Source organism: Amphiprion ocellaris, chromosome 2 (assembly GCF_022539595.1).
Source record: "Amphiprion ocellaris isolate individual 3 ecotype Okinawa chromosome 2, ASM2253959v1, whole genome shotgun sequence".
NCBI lineage: Eukaryota > Metazoa > Chordata > Actinopteri > Pomacentridae > Amphiprion > Amphiprion ocellaris.
The window spans coordinates 39,605,155-39,621,644 of NC_072767.1; the positions used below are offsets into that span (position 1 = coordinate 39,605,155).

Here is a 16,490-nt window from a genome sequence, read left to right on the forward strand (position 1 = left end):
ACATTCAGTCCTCACTTCAGTCTTTATTTACAGCTAATTTCTTTCTGCCACTCTTAGCAGGTTGTGTTCCTCTACCTTTTACTTTAAAATATAACAAAGGTTTGACTTGAATCTAACAGGTGATCTAATAAATTCAGGTCAGGGGACACACTTGACCATCTTTAAAACTTTTACATGCCTGTATCAAAATTATTTTGGTGATGCATGACTTTGGAATGTTCTGCCAAATTTCATCAGGCATCCTTTCATGCTATTTGTTCTCTTACTTGGTCAAAGGCAGTTCCTAACCATGTAAGGTCATGCTGTATTAGACACAAACCAGGCCAAAACTGAGAAAGCTGCGTTGTTCACAGGTTCTTCATAACCTTAATCATGCAGTTTTGCTTTAGGTGAGACCATACAAGTAAAAACATTTTTTTCCTTCATGCACTGGTCAATATTTTGCTTTCAGAACATGTCATTTTTTTCGACTAGTGGAAAGAAAAACATCAAAAATACATGTTCGGGTGTTAATTTTGCTACACCTTATCTCCTGGACATTTATGCAAAAGTAGAGCATATTTAACGAGACAACACATAATATATTGTGGCAGTGTCGTAGTTTCTCTTACACCTCGAGGATGTGCAGACGTTAAAGAAAACGTCCGCTGACACTGTTGCTTAATATAATTTATGACATAAATAAGACAGCATCTGAACAGGCTCCATGGTCTTCCTGTGGAGAGTTTCCCAGCCAATATGAATCTCCCACCTGAACAGAGAAATCAGGTTGCTTTTATATCCTCTGGTAAAGGATAGAATTACAACATCTGGTTGTTATTTGAAGACCCTTGGTTAAAACAAGACCCCCCTCAAATGGAGCTCCTCGACTCTGCATGTCCCAAAGGGCCACATGTCAGCTCTGGCTAGACAGTGGACCCCAAAATCAACACAGTATGGAGTTTCTTGAGCAGAAAAACACATACCAATGAAATTAGTAGCACCTGTAGTCAGGTCCCATTTTGTGGTAAACAACTCCTATCAGAACCAATATCAGATCAGATACTTCAGCAGCAATGACAGGTAAACTATCTTCTGCTACAGTACTCACAGGTAAACTGTTTTTAGTAGGAACAGTCACAGGCAAACAGATTTTTTTTATAGCAGTGATCACAAGAAAACTGATTTGTGAAGCAGTGGTCACAGGTAAACCGACTTTAGTGGCAGTGGTGATTCACTTTTGTTGTTTTTTTGCGGCTGTACTTTACTGTCCGTATAATCTCAGCTATCTTACTGCTTAATGCTAATCTGACACAGCTCTAAAGTAAAAACACCATTTTTAAAAATATAATGAACTTGTTATCTACTTATCAACGTATTCGAACGTCTACTTACCATTTTAACATCAGAAATAGTCTACATTCAAGTAGCCATTTATCTCTAAAATCTTGTCAGTCATGTTTATCCAGAGTTAGCTAACCGGAGTGGCCAAAGACGCTACTTACCCGGACTTGTGCTGTTGCTATGGTTACCGGCATTGACTTCCGGAATTAAATTGGTCAATTAGCCAATCAGAAACGAGTACCCCTTGTCAATGGCAGCTTATCATCTTCTTGTTTAGACGGATAACTGCATCCAGTCTGAAAGTAAAAACGTTCGAAAAACACGGCAGTAAACACGCACCACATCCGGGATTTTACACATCCTGAGGTCCTGAGTTATTTTTTTTCATTTTTTAATTTTGTCTTTATTGTTTATTTCATTCACCAAAAAAAAAATACAACATAAATACATATACAACAAAAATATTTGAATGAAAGGGTGGCAGAAGGAAGTAAAAAACTTATAAAGTCTGCCCCCTATCAACATAAAATCATTGACAAGTCATTGTCAAGTTACACTGTTGAACACAGCCATCTTTCAAGTGATTCAGCAAAAACATAAAGCAAGTTTTCTGCTACACAGCAGTGTCATATATATATATATATATATATATATATATATATATATATATATATATATATATATATATATATATATATATATATATATATTAGTAATAAAGCTTTTAGACTTTTCTTAAAAATAAAAATGGACTTGGAAGTTTTAATTTTCTCATCTAGATTGTTCCACAGACTGACTCCTTGGATTGAGATACATCTTTCCTTTGGTTTTGTTCTAAACTCTGATGTTGTAAAAACTTCAGTTCCTCTTAATTGGTATCTACTTTCTCTCTTTTTGAATCTGTTTAGTAAGTTGTCTGATAATATTTTTTGGTGAGCTTTATACCTAGTTTTGAGGAGGTTATATTCTACCAATTCATTAAATTTTAATGATTCTAATTGTAAGTGAGTTCAAGTCCTACCTACAGTCACTGCTCACCATGGAACATTTTGACCAGACACCAAAAACAAACCGTTGAAGATTTACTCATCTTCAGCATTTGGCCTGATACTGTTAACAGTGTGATTTTATTTGCTTAACATTTGATATTTCCACTTTAACATGCTGCTAAAGGCGTTGTAGAATTGTAGAAAAGTACACCGCACAGTAATATAAATGCAAATGATCTTTATTGCTGATTTGGACAAAAATTTAAAAATGCAATTGCTATTATTCTAGCAGGAGAACTGTTAAGCTTTGTTCAGCTGGAGACAAATTATCGACCACTGGGTTAATGAGATACCTGACCATCAGACAGACACTCCTTTGACCATGTGTTGTCTTTATGCACCTTTATTCAATTGACATGATGGCACAGATGACAAGAGAAAGATAAGAATGGGCCTCTGGCATGTCAGTTTGGGCCATAGTCAGGCATTTGTATCCACAACTCTACTATTTGTTATCTAAGACATAATTTCACAGTTTAGCACATCCAACAACATGAGCCTTCCCCTACAATCTCCATTATCAGTTCCAATATAGCTTGTACTTGGTTGTTTCATGATCATTCTTTTGTAGAGGTGCTGTGTCTTGGAACAACAAATATGTATTAACCTGTGTTAAAAAGAAAGACAATGAATTTATATTTGTAATGGGTGCACATGTTGTTTTTATGTCTGTCTTATTATATTGGCCAAACACTGAGCCCTTCTCTAACTACCTATGTATTTCCTATATATACCATTATTGCATTACACTCACTCTGTTTCTCCCTGTGTCCTTTCTCCAAGTGTCCCTGATCCCAGAGCTGGATGCTTCAGATCTGTGGTTGTTCTCCCACCAACTGGCCTAATCTCCATCTGTGGGATGCTGCTGCTGACCTTCCTCCAGCCCACTGCTTCCAGCTGCCCATTTCCATCAATCTACTCTGCATCACCCTCACTATACTTGATTTGCTCATCTACACACTGTTTGTTTGAATTTACCACCAGCTATATATGTAGTATATTTAATGCCAGAGCCATACACCATAGCAGTAAACTATAATCAGTTTCCATGTTAGTTGTACTTTGCATGTATCATCTGTCTTATCATGCATGTATCAAACTGTGTGTTTTATGGTCCTTGCCCTCCCCACCTCTCTACCTCTATCCTTCTACCTCTACCTCCATCCCTCTACCTCTACCCCTCTATCTCTACCTCCATCCCTCTATCTCTACCTCTCTACCTCTTCTGTCCCTCTCAACCCGCCCGGCCAGCAGCAGATGGGTCCCCCCACATTAGAGCCGGGTTCTGCTCAAGGTTTTTTCCCTGTTAAAAGGGTGTTTTCCTGCCACTGTCACCTTTTGGCTTGCTCTGGGGGTCAGGCATATGGGTTCTGTAAAGCGTCTTGAGACAATTTGACTGTAATTGGCACTATATAAATAAAATTAAATTGAAAATTGAAACAGTAGTTAATATTTTTTTTTCCATGAAAATAATCCCTCTGTGCTTTAAACCAGTTTAGATGTAAAGTCTTTGTTTATTAAAATGTGAACACTGACAGCTGAGGACACCATGGACACGTAGTTAATGTTAATATACACTTTTCTAGTCCACTTGGAGGACTCTGATCTATCTAAATATATATGTATATATATGCAGTAGAGCTACATCTTGTAATTTCGAAATAATTCTGCAATACATGTTTGAACCAGCAATCAATTCCGAAGAAAAATAACATGTAAAACTCCACTCTGTAAGTTGACAGGACTGGTTCTTTATGTTTGTTGTGTATAAAACCCTGGCTGTCTAAACCCACGTGTTTAAGATGGTTATCAAAACCGCCGTTTTAAGGCAGAAATGCTCAGTCATGGTGCTGACTGTAACGTTGGCTGATAATGTGTCTTCTAGTGTATAAAAAACACCATATGGACAATTTAACAAGGTAAAAACTTGCCTTCAAATACTGGAAAAGTCCCTGCACACTACTCACCATGTGTGATTTCATGCAAACCCCAGCTAGGGTGGCTAAAAAAACCTCAATTCCGAGTAAAAACAGAGGACCTCGGTCTTAAAAATGGTTTCTACAGTGCTGACAACCATATCAAAGGATCATAATCTTGAACAAGTTGAACTGCCTAGTTCTACAATTTCTATTAAATCTGCATTTTTGCACTGTTTAAGATATAGATGCAAAGTAATGACGTGGGTATAAATAAAATTAAACAAAAATCTGAGGTACATTCACAAATAAGTTTTATTTTAATCTTTTTATACATTATAACCATATCCAACACATTTTTATATTATAATAAAATGACTCTTCTCCTTGTCATTTACATAAATCAAAAATTTGTATATTAAGACTGCAAAATAGTACTCCTGTAATTTTTGTATATAGCTTTGTACACATACAAGTGACAATGCATCCATTTTGCTCGTAACGAATGCACATTTTCAGGGCGGGGGATAAGAAAGGGCAGCCATAAGCAGAGAGAATACAAGAGCTCTAGCAAGACGGCAGGCTAGCAAGTAACACCACCACCATGTGACCAACACTGACCTGGGTTAAAATGTTCAATCAGACCCTCTGTACTACTTGAGAGGCCTGTTCCACTTGAAGTCAGCTTGGAAAAGCGTTTTAACTGTATTCCAACCCAAGTCTTTTCCCAAAAGTGAGCCTCAAGGTCGGTTGTGTCCCAAGACAAAAAAAATAAAGCTTGGAGCGCCACACTTAGCAGTACGGTGAAAACATAACCAAATACACTTCAGGGGAAAATACAGACCAACAACAAAGAGAAAAAGGAAAATCAAAATCAGTGATTGAGATTTCATATTGACATTGCAGAGATTCAGGCTTTTGATAAAAACACCAGCTAATCATCCCCATCATGATCTTGGGAAATAAAATACACATACAGTATTTAGAAAGATAATAAACCATGCTATATCATCCCATGAATACATTTTGATCGTTGTTTTCTCAATGTCCTTAAAGACATTCTGGCATATATCAGGCCTCCACATCATATGCCTCCTCCCATGTGAGACATACAGTGTGGGATGTGAATTGAAATGTAAGTTGAGGAAACAATGTCAACACAATCAGTGTGTAGATCATTGAATGCAAAATGAGAACATTCGAAGTACACTGATATACTGTCATGAATGTGCATACAAAAAAAAAAAAAAAAATCAGTCATTGAGAAACTTTAGTAGTCATGAGTACCCTCTTTGGTTTGTGACATTGTTCACAAAGTGATCGCTCATTTGCCAAAAAAGTGAAAATGACTCCTAACTCGCCCTTTTGTCCTGCACTCTACTCGCAAATTTGATTATTATATTGGAGGTAATTGCAAGGTCTCCGCAAAGAGCATTTTAGCGTGTACAACTCCGACAGAATTATTTTAAATCAAAACGGCTGCATTCACCTTCAATAAAACCAAATCAGAGTTTGCAAGTAGATGTCATTCTCAGCGCATCAAATCTCTACAGCAGGTTATTTATTAAAATACAGTCCCACAAGCCATCAACTGTTGCCATAGAAAAGATTAATACAGAATATTCAACAATACAAAAGAAGTTTGTCAACGCAAATTCAGCTGACACACTGGCAGCCCTTCAGTGCTTTACATCCTCTGTAGCGGTGTGGAAAAGTGAGCTGTGGCTGCTCTTGACACTGTCATGGTGAAGCTGTGGTCTTACAGTACAATGACTCAATGGGCCCTGCTGCTGGTGAAGAAATAAACGGGGGGAGGGGAGAAAGCTAAAACTGTTTTACCCAAGAGTAAGATGGAAAAAAGTGCCAATAAGTGTGATGGCTTGTGTACGTGTATGTATATGAGAATGCAGAGAGACCCAGAGGTGTGTCAGGGCAGTGTGGGGGGATCACTCAGTGCCGCGGGTGGGAGTACTGGGCTGGTTCAGGCCCATGGTTTTGCACAACCAGCCGGCAAAGTCCACTTCCTCCACTTCTGATCGCTTGATGAACGTGTGACTCTGAAGAAAAAGACACTTCCGTTTGTACCAGTAGCATTATTTACACAGTAAATCAAATGACCCAGTGATCAAACAAAGATTAGATACCCACCATCAGCATCTTCAGATCAGCCCTCTCAGCTGGGTTTTTGATCAAACTGTGGACAAAAAGCAGATTAAAAAAGGTTAATAAAGCAGCCTTCGTCTGCCCAGAAATGTGTCTTGCTCATCATCACTTCTGCAGGATGTTTGACGTTACCTGGAAAGTATGAGGTAAGTGCAGAGTTGGACACTAATAGAACGTTTCCATGCAAGGTTTTTGTGAGCTCAACGTAAATCTAAATTTAACGTGTATGTAGAAGATGATTTTATGACAAAGAACTATTTTGGAAGTCAGTAGCAGTCTAATATGCAACTTAGGGTTAAATAAATATTTTAAACATTACCAAAATGCCAATATGGCTAAGCACAAAATCCAAATTGAGTATTGAGGTGCTACAGAGGTGCACCAGCCTACAAATATTATTCTACAGACTTAAGGGAACATGCTTGTTTGGTACAGACTGCAGCAAAAATCCCATCATCATTTTTAATATTTGTTTCAATGGAAAAGAAAATTGAAAAATTACCATTCCAAACAAAACTGTGACTCATAAATAATCGCAATATGATTTCTTTTGCATATCATTCAGCTCTACTCACACAAGTGCAATGTGGAAATTTCAAACATTTAAAATCCAGCAGTTGAACTTTCAAAATGAAAAATATCTACATAATTCATAGTTTCCAAACTTTTCACCACTGGAGTTTCAGTAGAAAAACCAGATCTCACAAATTGTAACATTCAAGAGTGTTTCTGTATGTCTGATGATTGTGAGGATGTTTAAGGTCTAAGATGTACTGCATTATTTTCAAACTACCTCAGTACTGCACCAGTACAAAACAAGATTGATGAAATAACACAGTTTCCCAACTGCAGTGTTTTCACAGCATCTTAGACAGTCTATTCTCATGATTCTGTTTTTCTTAAGAACAGATAAGAACACTTCACTTTTTTGGTAGCAACATGTCATTTCCTGTGCTCACCATTTTGTCACAAAATCCTGGAAGTCACTGGTGAAGACACCAAGCGGAAGCTTGGGAGGAGGCTGAGGAGAGTTCAAGAATCAAAGATCAAAATCACAGCAATTAAAGATATGTGTTTTCATTTTGTGCAAATCAGTTATGTCTCATACCTCATTCACAATGTAGTCCAAAAGTTCAAAGATAGCCATTGCAGGTCTACTGTCCATTCCATGTCCTGTGGAAAATTTGGGCACAGTTGAACTATTTATCCACAACAAATGAGTTTAAATCACATCTTAACCAAGTTTCTGTTTAACTGCACAAATCCACGTGGGCATTTCTGTAAAAATTTCAGCCTCTCATACCGCTCACGGGTCGGCCCGGTGGTCTGGGCCTCTGCATGTTGGTGTGAGGCTCTCCCTCGGCCCCGTCCATGACGGCCCGTCCGAAGATGGCCTCCAGCTCTTTGGCGTCTGGTGGGGGGATGGGGTAGCGGCCAATCGCCAGCTCCACCAGGGACAGACCCATGCTCCACACGTCTGACTGAACTGAGTAGTGAGTGCCCTGCAGTCTCTCCGGCTGTTGAGAAACACACATCTACGTCACGGGGAGCAGGTAGAGCCAAGACGCCAGGCAGGAGAGAGGGCTGGGCAGAGGGCTGGGCAGGGACGGCACAGGAAGAGGAGGAGAAGAGTGGGAGGGACGGGGAGGAGGGGGGTGTTATGGCAAGGAATGGTGGGGTGTGGTTAGGGCAAGAGGACAGAGGATGCGAAAAGGCTTGGCAGGAAGTGAAGAGCAGCTTTGAACTGTTTTATTTAGAAGGGTGAACAAGGACAGGTGTGTGTGTGTGTGTGTGTGTGTGTGTGTGTGTGTGTGTGTTTGGAATTACAATCAAAGGGCAAATGTCTCTACTCCAGTGGTGCTTTGTAGGTAAAAGATAGAAATAGGATGGGACGGACAAGCAGCTTTTGGCTCTGCACCCACCGGGCGGCTAAGAGTCAGGGGAAAGAAGGACGAGACAGAGTGAGCACAGTTGCCTCCCTCATTGCCAAAGAGCCCTTTCCTGGGCACAGCCCTCGGTTCTTGGCAGGGGAGTAAGGGAGGGCCAGAGGAAGGTGGAGGGCGGGACCAGCGAACAAGAGCCATGTGAGAAAAGTGGAGAAGGAAAGTGGGGATAGGGCCAGAGGCAAAGGGGTGGGGGCGCAGGCGTGCAGAGCTGACTCACCGACATGTAGGAGCGCGTTCCAACAAAGGAGTTGGCCATGGAATCTATGAGCTGGCCGCTCACACCAAAGTCGCACAGCTTGATCTCCCCACGAGAGTTGACCAGGATGTTGGAGGGCTTGACGTCTATATGGCAAACAAACAAATTAAACATTAAAGACTCTCTTCACTCTGTACCTCATTCGTCAATTCATACTCTGCGCCTTACAGCTGTGCAATTTTTTTAGACAAGAAAAAGGACTGCTGTGCTGTTTTGTTCTGTGCAGAATGTTGAGCCAAAGTGTGTGAATGATTTCAAAAATAACACTATGAGAACTGGTCATTAATCAAATCAATGAATTTCATGTGAAGTGCAGCAAAAATGAGAATCAAATAACATTTTTGTGACCACCCTTTGCCTTTAAAACAGCACAAACTCTCCGACACACACTTGTGCAGCTTTTCAAGGTACTTGGCAGGTACGTTACTGCAATCATCTTGCAGAAAAGAACTCGCCACACTTCTATGGATTTAGGCTGTCTCAGTGTGCTCTGTCTGTTGAGGTAATCACAGACTGACTCCATGATTGTTGAGATAAGGGTTATCTGGAGTGCATTTGTTGCAGAACTTCATGTTCTTCCAGATAGCGCTATATGACTATCTGTTGGTGTTGTGTTTATGCTACAGAATGAACTGCCGACTAATCAGATGCTTCTCTTAAGGTACTGGGAAAGAATCTAAACATCTAAAGCGTCCACACATTGCTGTATATGTGAGTATATGTTGGGTATATATGAAGGGGTACATGAATATATTTGTGCATATATGACTGTGGCCACTATATGAAGTGTTATTTTCATGTGAGGCAGTAACATGTACACTTGAATCTTCTCCTACACACAAAAGTCTTCCATGCAACTTTGAAATATTTACAGCAGGACTCCAGTCTGCCATCAGGGCTGCGGGTGGCATGAACAGCAACCCCCCCAGCTCTTGCTAAGCCCCTGTTATAAACAAGCTCAGTCCTCCACACGCTCAATTCATCACCGAAAAACATCCTGCAAAATAATGGTGTGCGCCTGAGCCCTGCAATCTGTCCTCTGCGGTGAGTGACCCCCTCCTGACGACCAAAGACGTGTGGGGAGTGACTGAAAAAGAGATGGCATGAAAGAGCGGGAGAACGATGGAGAAAGACATGGAGGGAGGGGTTAACAGGGCGCGGCTGCTGTATAATCACATCTAGAGGCTGTAATTACCGCCTGAGCTCACAGACAACTCCATCCTCGAGTACCACCGACCCTGTAGCACTGTGAAACTTCGCTGCCCTGCACTCTGCACGTCTGACTGCTCCCTACACCAGTACTTTTCACTACAAGCTCAGCACACCCATGATTCCTCGCTGGACACGCTGTGAGAAACTTTGACTTTGCGATGGTGTGACTTGTGATTTTGTTTGTATGCAAAGATAATGGGATTCACTGAGCCCTTGTCACTTCATGTTCCAAATTTCTATGATCAGGAACTTGTGACGCTCCCAAATAATAGCCTGCTTTGTGGTGAGCGTGCTAAAGCTCTGAGGATGTTGATGCAGTGCATATTGAGGAAAAAGCACGAGGACAATTAATAAAAATCTGAATGAAAAAGTGCAGGGATGACTGGAGCCTGTTTAGTTAGTGTGGCGGATTTCAAGTGGTTATACTAACAAAAAACATTTCAGGCGTTTGGAAATAGCAGTCATACCTTAATGTTTTTTGTTACTGTGTCTGAGCGTGTTTCGAGGCAGCGAGGATACTGTCAGCGTGGGAATTTTCATAAAATTTAACGTCTAATACAAGGTCTGAATCTGTGCTGGTTGTCACACAATCATCAGTAAAACTTGTGGAAGAGATGGGAATCATTAGGTTACCCACAACAAATATCCACTAAATAACTACACTGGCCTATTGCTAATTAAGGTTCAAAATGCCATAAAATTTAACAAGGAGTGTATCTACTAAAAAATCTTTTGGTCGTCTTGCTACTGGAGTCAAAAGTTCTTAATAGTCAAGTGGTTTTGGTATCATTATTTCTAAAAGCAATTCATGGGAATTACGGCAACAAACAACTGAAAAATGACTGTCCCTCTGATGGAATTCTCTGATTTACAAAACCAGAATTGTCCACTACAACATGAATGTATGAAAACAGTCCTTAATGTTCACGTACATCCTGTTTGTATCATTATAAATACATTACTCTTTGAGCAACTCACTGATTTTGTAAACTTGCTTTTCTGCAGTGAAGTGAATATTTTGCTGAAGAAATTTTGATATAAATGTGACTTATTGAGGCTAGTGAACGCTTTTACCTCTGTGCATGATCTGGTGCTTCTCTCGCAGGTAGGCTAATCCCCTCAACACCTGTAAACGAGAGCAAAACATTCAAAAGAAGAACACAGAAGATAAAAGCTCATACAAAACTCCATTACACACAAATATAACAATGAGCTTTCTCCTTGGTAATTCCATTATTACACTTTGGTCTTGATGTAGGAGTTTGAGTTGAGTAAGATACAGTAGGTCCTACTGTTTGTGACTGATGCAAGACTGGATGACACACAGCTACTTAAGCAACACCACAAGAGACACACACCCATAATGTGCAATTCACGCGCAAAAACATGTAGAGTAAGAAGATTTCAAAAGAATGTTTATGCCAGTCACAAATTCTAATAGAAACTAGGCTTAAATTGACAAACATGTCACATCTGACAAGCTGTTCTCTGCTTGAGACGTGTGAAACATACAGACCAAAACTATAGTTTTAAAGCAACATTAAAGTGTACATACAGCTATGCTGACTTTTCCCAGGATTTCTTCTGGGATTCTTCTGGCTTCCTTAAGGACCTGGTCCAAGGATCCGCCGTCCTGGAGAAACAAAAAGTGCCCACGTTATGACTGACATAAAACTGCACGTGGTTTTTTTGGGTAAACATATCCTCAGGCTGCACTTTTATTCATATTAATCACAGCCATAACTTTGGTTTCCCACAATTAAATCACCATGATTGACTGTGAAATTGACATTTCAAACGCTTAAATCAAACAAAACTCTACTCATCAAAAACAGAACAAGTAGACAGAATCATTTATTTTCAACTTTGGTAAATTCGACATCAGATTGTCTTATTTCACTCTTTTCAAATTATTTTTGGTCACAGCTGTGAAGATACTGGAGGCTTCTCTGTGCACAACTGCTTAGCTACTGTCTACTGTAGCCTGCATGTGAGGTGTTTACAGAACATCAGTAAATTGCAGTGTCTACAGATCAGCTTCTCAACAAGTGATGATTTTTGGGTGCAGTATTATTTATATTTTGCCTCTAAGAGCTGTACTTAATTCAGGTAAAGGAGAACGTTGTTGTAAGTCACTGTTGATGCATCGATTTGTACATTAGCATAACTGTAGCACAACATGGAAGTTAAAACAGTGCACAGTTACACCATTAATGTGAATTAATGCTATAAATCAATTATCTCAATACTGATCAAAATAATCATGGTTATCATTTTAGCCATAATGGTGCTGCCCCTAAATATTCTACACAGTCTCATAAAGATAAGATACTTGTTTCCAACCACATGACGTCTGTGTTTATGGGTAGGAATCCCCGCTAACAGTCTGTCTCTCACCATGTGCTCCATACAGATGCTGATCTCCCCATCGCTATAAAAGGCCCCATAGAAGCCCACAATGTAGGGGGAGTTGCATTCATGCAGCACCTGCAGCTCTCTGATAATCTGGTTTCTGATAGCAGGCTTGATTTCCAGGTGGATCAACTGAGGAGGGAAAAAGGTGAAACCATTAAATGCTGTTTTGACAAAGGTGCCGGCAACAGATGCAGTTACATCATTTGCTGACCTTCGTATATGTCATGGATACAAATTTAAGAGGAGTTGGCTTAAAAAGCTGTAATACTTTGCATTAGCAGTGTTAGCACTGCTGAGTCTGCATACATGAAGAATGCCTCATCACACATTTTTGAGTTGTTTTTCATCACTTGTGGAGCCTTCAGTGGAAATGTAGCTGGTATGTCAGCTCACACTTCACAGCCTACAAGCTTGGGCTTGTTGGAGTTGCTGAATGAAGCCCTAATAACATGCTATCAAGTAAACTGTGCAATTAAAACAGGGGATCCGATTTAGGATAAAAAGATTATTTAAATAGTAAGGATAGTTTACAGTGATCAACAGGTTCTGGAGGCATATTTGTATGGCTACCTTTATGAGGACATTCACTGACAATGTGTCTCAACTTACCTACGATTAAAGGTCTAACCCCAACCCTTACTAACAATATAAACCCCACATCTAACCTTTAAAATGCCCTTTAAAGAGGGGTGAAAAAGTGAGAAATCATTTTTAGCAGAATGTCTTCACTCTGACAGTATAAAACTGAAACGGTTTCTCTTAAAGCTGAGTAGACATACACACACACTTTAAGATTAATTATATATTAGCAAACATTATCTTTCTTAATAGACACACAAAACAAGTTAAAACCTATGATAATGATCTGTTTATGTTTTGCTGTTTGAAAAAATGAACTAGACACGTAACAGTGGAAACTAAACATGTCAGCAATCTCTGATAAGACAAACTACGTGGCTGAGACACTGCTAGTAAATTTCCCTACCCACTGAAATTTTTTCTTACTCAAATGCTCCACTAGCCATCTATCTGTGATAAGCTCTTCTCAGATATATACAGACATTGTGTAAAGTGGATAGTATCTTTTCCCATTTGGTGTTGGACTCATCAAACCACTTAAAGCTCGATTTTTTAACATCAACTCTCTAAAGTGCTTCCATCAGCCCACATGAGGACATATTTACAGCCACATGTAGGTGACAAGAAATACCACAGCCTACAGCACTCTTACTGAAGTAAAGAATGACTTTTCCTGTACATGCTTCTGTACTTGTACTGACCACTGATGAACTTGTGTTTTTGTTTTTAAATCATGGTGCAGAGTGGGGTGTCTCTTTTTCTCCACAGTGAGCAAGTGACACTTCATTCACACACGGGTCCAATAAACAAAAGCAACACCCAAAATCTAAACAATAAGACTTCATCAAAACATCACTGGAATGTGCTTTGACCAGCTTCCTCCATCTGTCATGCTTCACCTGTATCAAAAAGATAACAACATTCACCTTTCGAGCCATAACCAAACCCGAGGGTTTGTGGCGGACCTTGTTGACCACTCCTCCGTTTCCGGCACCCAACTCACAAATGGGTTCAAAATCCTCATCCTTCAGCTCCCCAACCTGAGCTTTCTGGGTGAGGAAGGCCTCCAGTCGTTTCCTCTGCTGTTCGTCCAGGTCCAGCTCTCCCAGTTTCTTCTGTAAGGCCTCAAGGTTGGCTCTATGAGGAGGACATAGTTGGTTCAACAGAGTTTAGTAAACAGAGGGAGAATTTATAAGGCAGGGAGATCTCCTTAAATGGTGATGCTATGAATCAACCTCATGCACAGCCAGGAAATGCTGATAAGTCACCTATACAGGCAGAGCCACAATAGATCTTTACCACAGATTACTCTTTAATAAACTGAAAGAGGTCCTACTCACTCAGATGCAGCATCAATGGTGTTGGAAGTGGCCTGTCCCTCCCCGATGGGCGTAATATTCAGGGGAACGGGTCTTCTTTTGGGAGCCATTTCAATAACTAACCTAAACGACTTTGTGAAAACAGCACTAACCTGTAGTGAGCTGGGCAGCTGCTAATCTAACCTTTTCCTCGCTCGAAAGTCTGCCTGAAAAAGCAACAGGATCAGCTCTGGATGGCTAGTAACTTGGCTAGCTAACGTTAGCAAAGTTAGTACACTTTCGGTAGCATGTCAGTTACCTGATTTGGTGAAACGTACCATGCCGATGTACCTTTTTAAAGTGAGATAGTTTTTCTGGTTCATTTATTGAACTGGGATTAAATACATTTCTGTTTCTCTACTGCTTCTTCTGGGCTGTCTACCTGCTGCTACTAGCCCTTAGCCACCTAGCTGCTACTAGCTAGCGCCAGCTCTTGGAAAAATCGTGCCTCCTCGAGCCCCCCTCGCTTCTCAGCTTTCACAAGACACCGCGGTTTGAACCGGCAGCTACACCGGAGCACCGACTCGGTTGGCTTCTCTCAGCATCCGAACAACGACTCCCTCCGTGCTGCGGCTCGGGGTGTGGGGCTCCCGGAGCGAGAAAAAGGGCTTCGACTCCGACCGCTGGTGCCTCGATACAGGAAGCAGCATCAGACCTGTGACACCCACCGGGAGAAGCGCTCGTTCACGGACCTACAACGTCTGACAAGTTGATACGAGATGTGCAAAAATCTCACGGGGGATGTGCGACAGCCGCGGTTTGTGATAACACCTCCGGTATGCTGTTTTTAATGACTTTAACCGTATCTTATCCGCCCTCTGCAGCTTTCTTATGTGTTCAATGGCAGTTTGTAAACACGCAGCAAAGCACAGTACTGCCACCTGCTGGCAGCAGGCAGGAACTGCAGGTTTGCTATTATAGAGGAGAAGCATGTAATAAATAATAGTATCAAAAAAATAAGATAAGTTATTGATCCTTTGCAGAAAAAAATAATAACAGCAGCTACAATCACAGTCAAGAACCCACATCTCACAGTGAACATAAAACATCTGGTGTTAAAGCTATGCACAGAAGTACTGCAATGTATGGAAGACTTAGAGCAGAGGTGTCAAACTCATTTTAGTTCAGGGGCCACATTCAGTCCAATTGGATCTCCAGTGGGCCTGGCCATTAAAATCCCAGCATAATAACCTATTAAAAAAAAAAAAAAAAAACCTCCTAATTTTTTCTTTGTTTTAGTGCAAAAAAAGTGCATTCTGAAAATGTTTACATAGAAAGAATTATCTTTTTACAAAACATTATGAACAACCTGAAATTTCTTAAGAAAAATAAATTCAATTTCAACGGCATTATGCCTCAGTTTATCATTTTTATATTACAACTGCCAGATCACAAAGTGTCTACAAAGGAACACAACATTTAGACACAGCTATCTGGAAGCGAATAGTATACTATTTTACTTTAAAAAAGACAAAAAACAACAAGACAAAATAATACAAAAGTCTGACACAAAAAGACAAAAATGACACAAATGACACAAAGCAAAACAAAAACGAGACAAAATATTAGACAAAAAAGTTACAAAGAGACAAAAATGGCACAAATAATTACACAAATGACACAAACGAGACAAAAAATTGCAAAAATGAGAAACAAAACAACAAAAACCTGAGACAAATGAGAAAAGTTAGACAAAAAAGACAAAAAACAACAAATAAAGCGAAAAACAAAGTGACAAAAATAAGACAAAAAACACAAGCGAGACAAAAATGAGAAAAAAAGCAACCAAAGTCAGACAAAAACACTTAGGACCTTAACCCTCGTGTCGTCCTGCGGGTCAAATTAACCCGTTTTAAAGTTTGAAAATATGGAAAAAAAAAATATTTTCACAGTGAAACTTCTGATGTCCACATTTTCAACATTTTTGGGAAATCTTTGAACATTTTTTGGTGTAAAAAAAGAAATATTAAAAATGTTTCTTAAGAACATTCACAAAAAAATCAACCAATATCCTGCAAATTTCGCTGGATTTTGGTATATTTTTTTGAGAATGTTCTTAAAGAAAGTATTAGAGGTTTTACTGATATATATGGAATCACTTTATTTTTTTTTGGAAGATTTTTACTCATTTTTTTGGAAAATATTTACAAGAATTTTCTTGACAAATTTGGGGTATTTTTTTTAAGTAAAACTTTTGAAGGAAACTTTTAAGGAATTATTGGAATTTTCTTCCTGAAGGTTTTGCAAATTTTCAGAAATTCTGGCAATTTTTT

At 39.7% G+C, this 16,490-nt stretch overlaps 1 protein-coding gene across 1 annotated transcript; it reads right to left on the minus strand.

The window, feature by feature from the left end:
* Positions 1–4,585: 4,585 nt before the first annotated feature.
* Positions 4,586–15,040, minus strand: map2k2a (mitogen-activated protein kinase kinase 2a). Its single transcript, XM_023269631.3, has 11 exons — positions 14,200–15,040; positions 13,786–13,996; positions 12,263–12,409; positions 11,421–11,498; positions 10,940–10,991; positions 8,615–8,739; positions 7,755–7,968; positions 7,560–7,624; positions 7,411–7,472; positions 6,437–6,482; positions 4,586–6,345 (listed from the first exon to the last, which is right to left on the minus strand). The coding sequence occupies exons 1-11, from the start codon at positions 14,286–14,288 to the stop codon at positions 6,235–6,237; spliced, it is 1,200 nt and encodes a 399-aa protein (XP_023125399.1). The 5' UTR covers positions 14,289–15,040; the 3' UTR covers positions 4,586–6,234.
* Positions 15,041–16,490: the final 1,450 nt, after the last annotated feature.

Excerpts from the sequence above, each read along its gene's own strand:
- map2k2a (XM_023269631.3), bottom strand. The coding sequence starts at position 14,288 with ATGGCTCCCAAAAGAAGACCCGTTCCCCTGAATATTACGCCCATCGGG. Across the intron at positions 11,499-12,262 it reads GCATCTGTATGGAGCACATG|GACGGCGGATCCTTGGACCA; the intron begins GTGAGAGACAGA and ends TTGTTTCTCCAG. Across the intron at positions 7,625-7,754 it reads ACCGGGCCGACCCGTGAGCG|GACATGGAATGGACAGTAGA; the intron begins GTATGAGAGGCT and ends AATTTTCCACAG.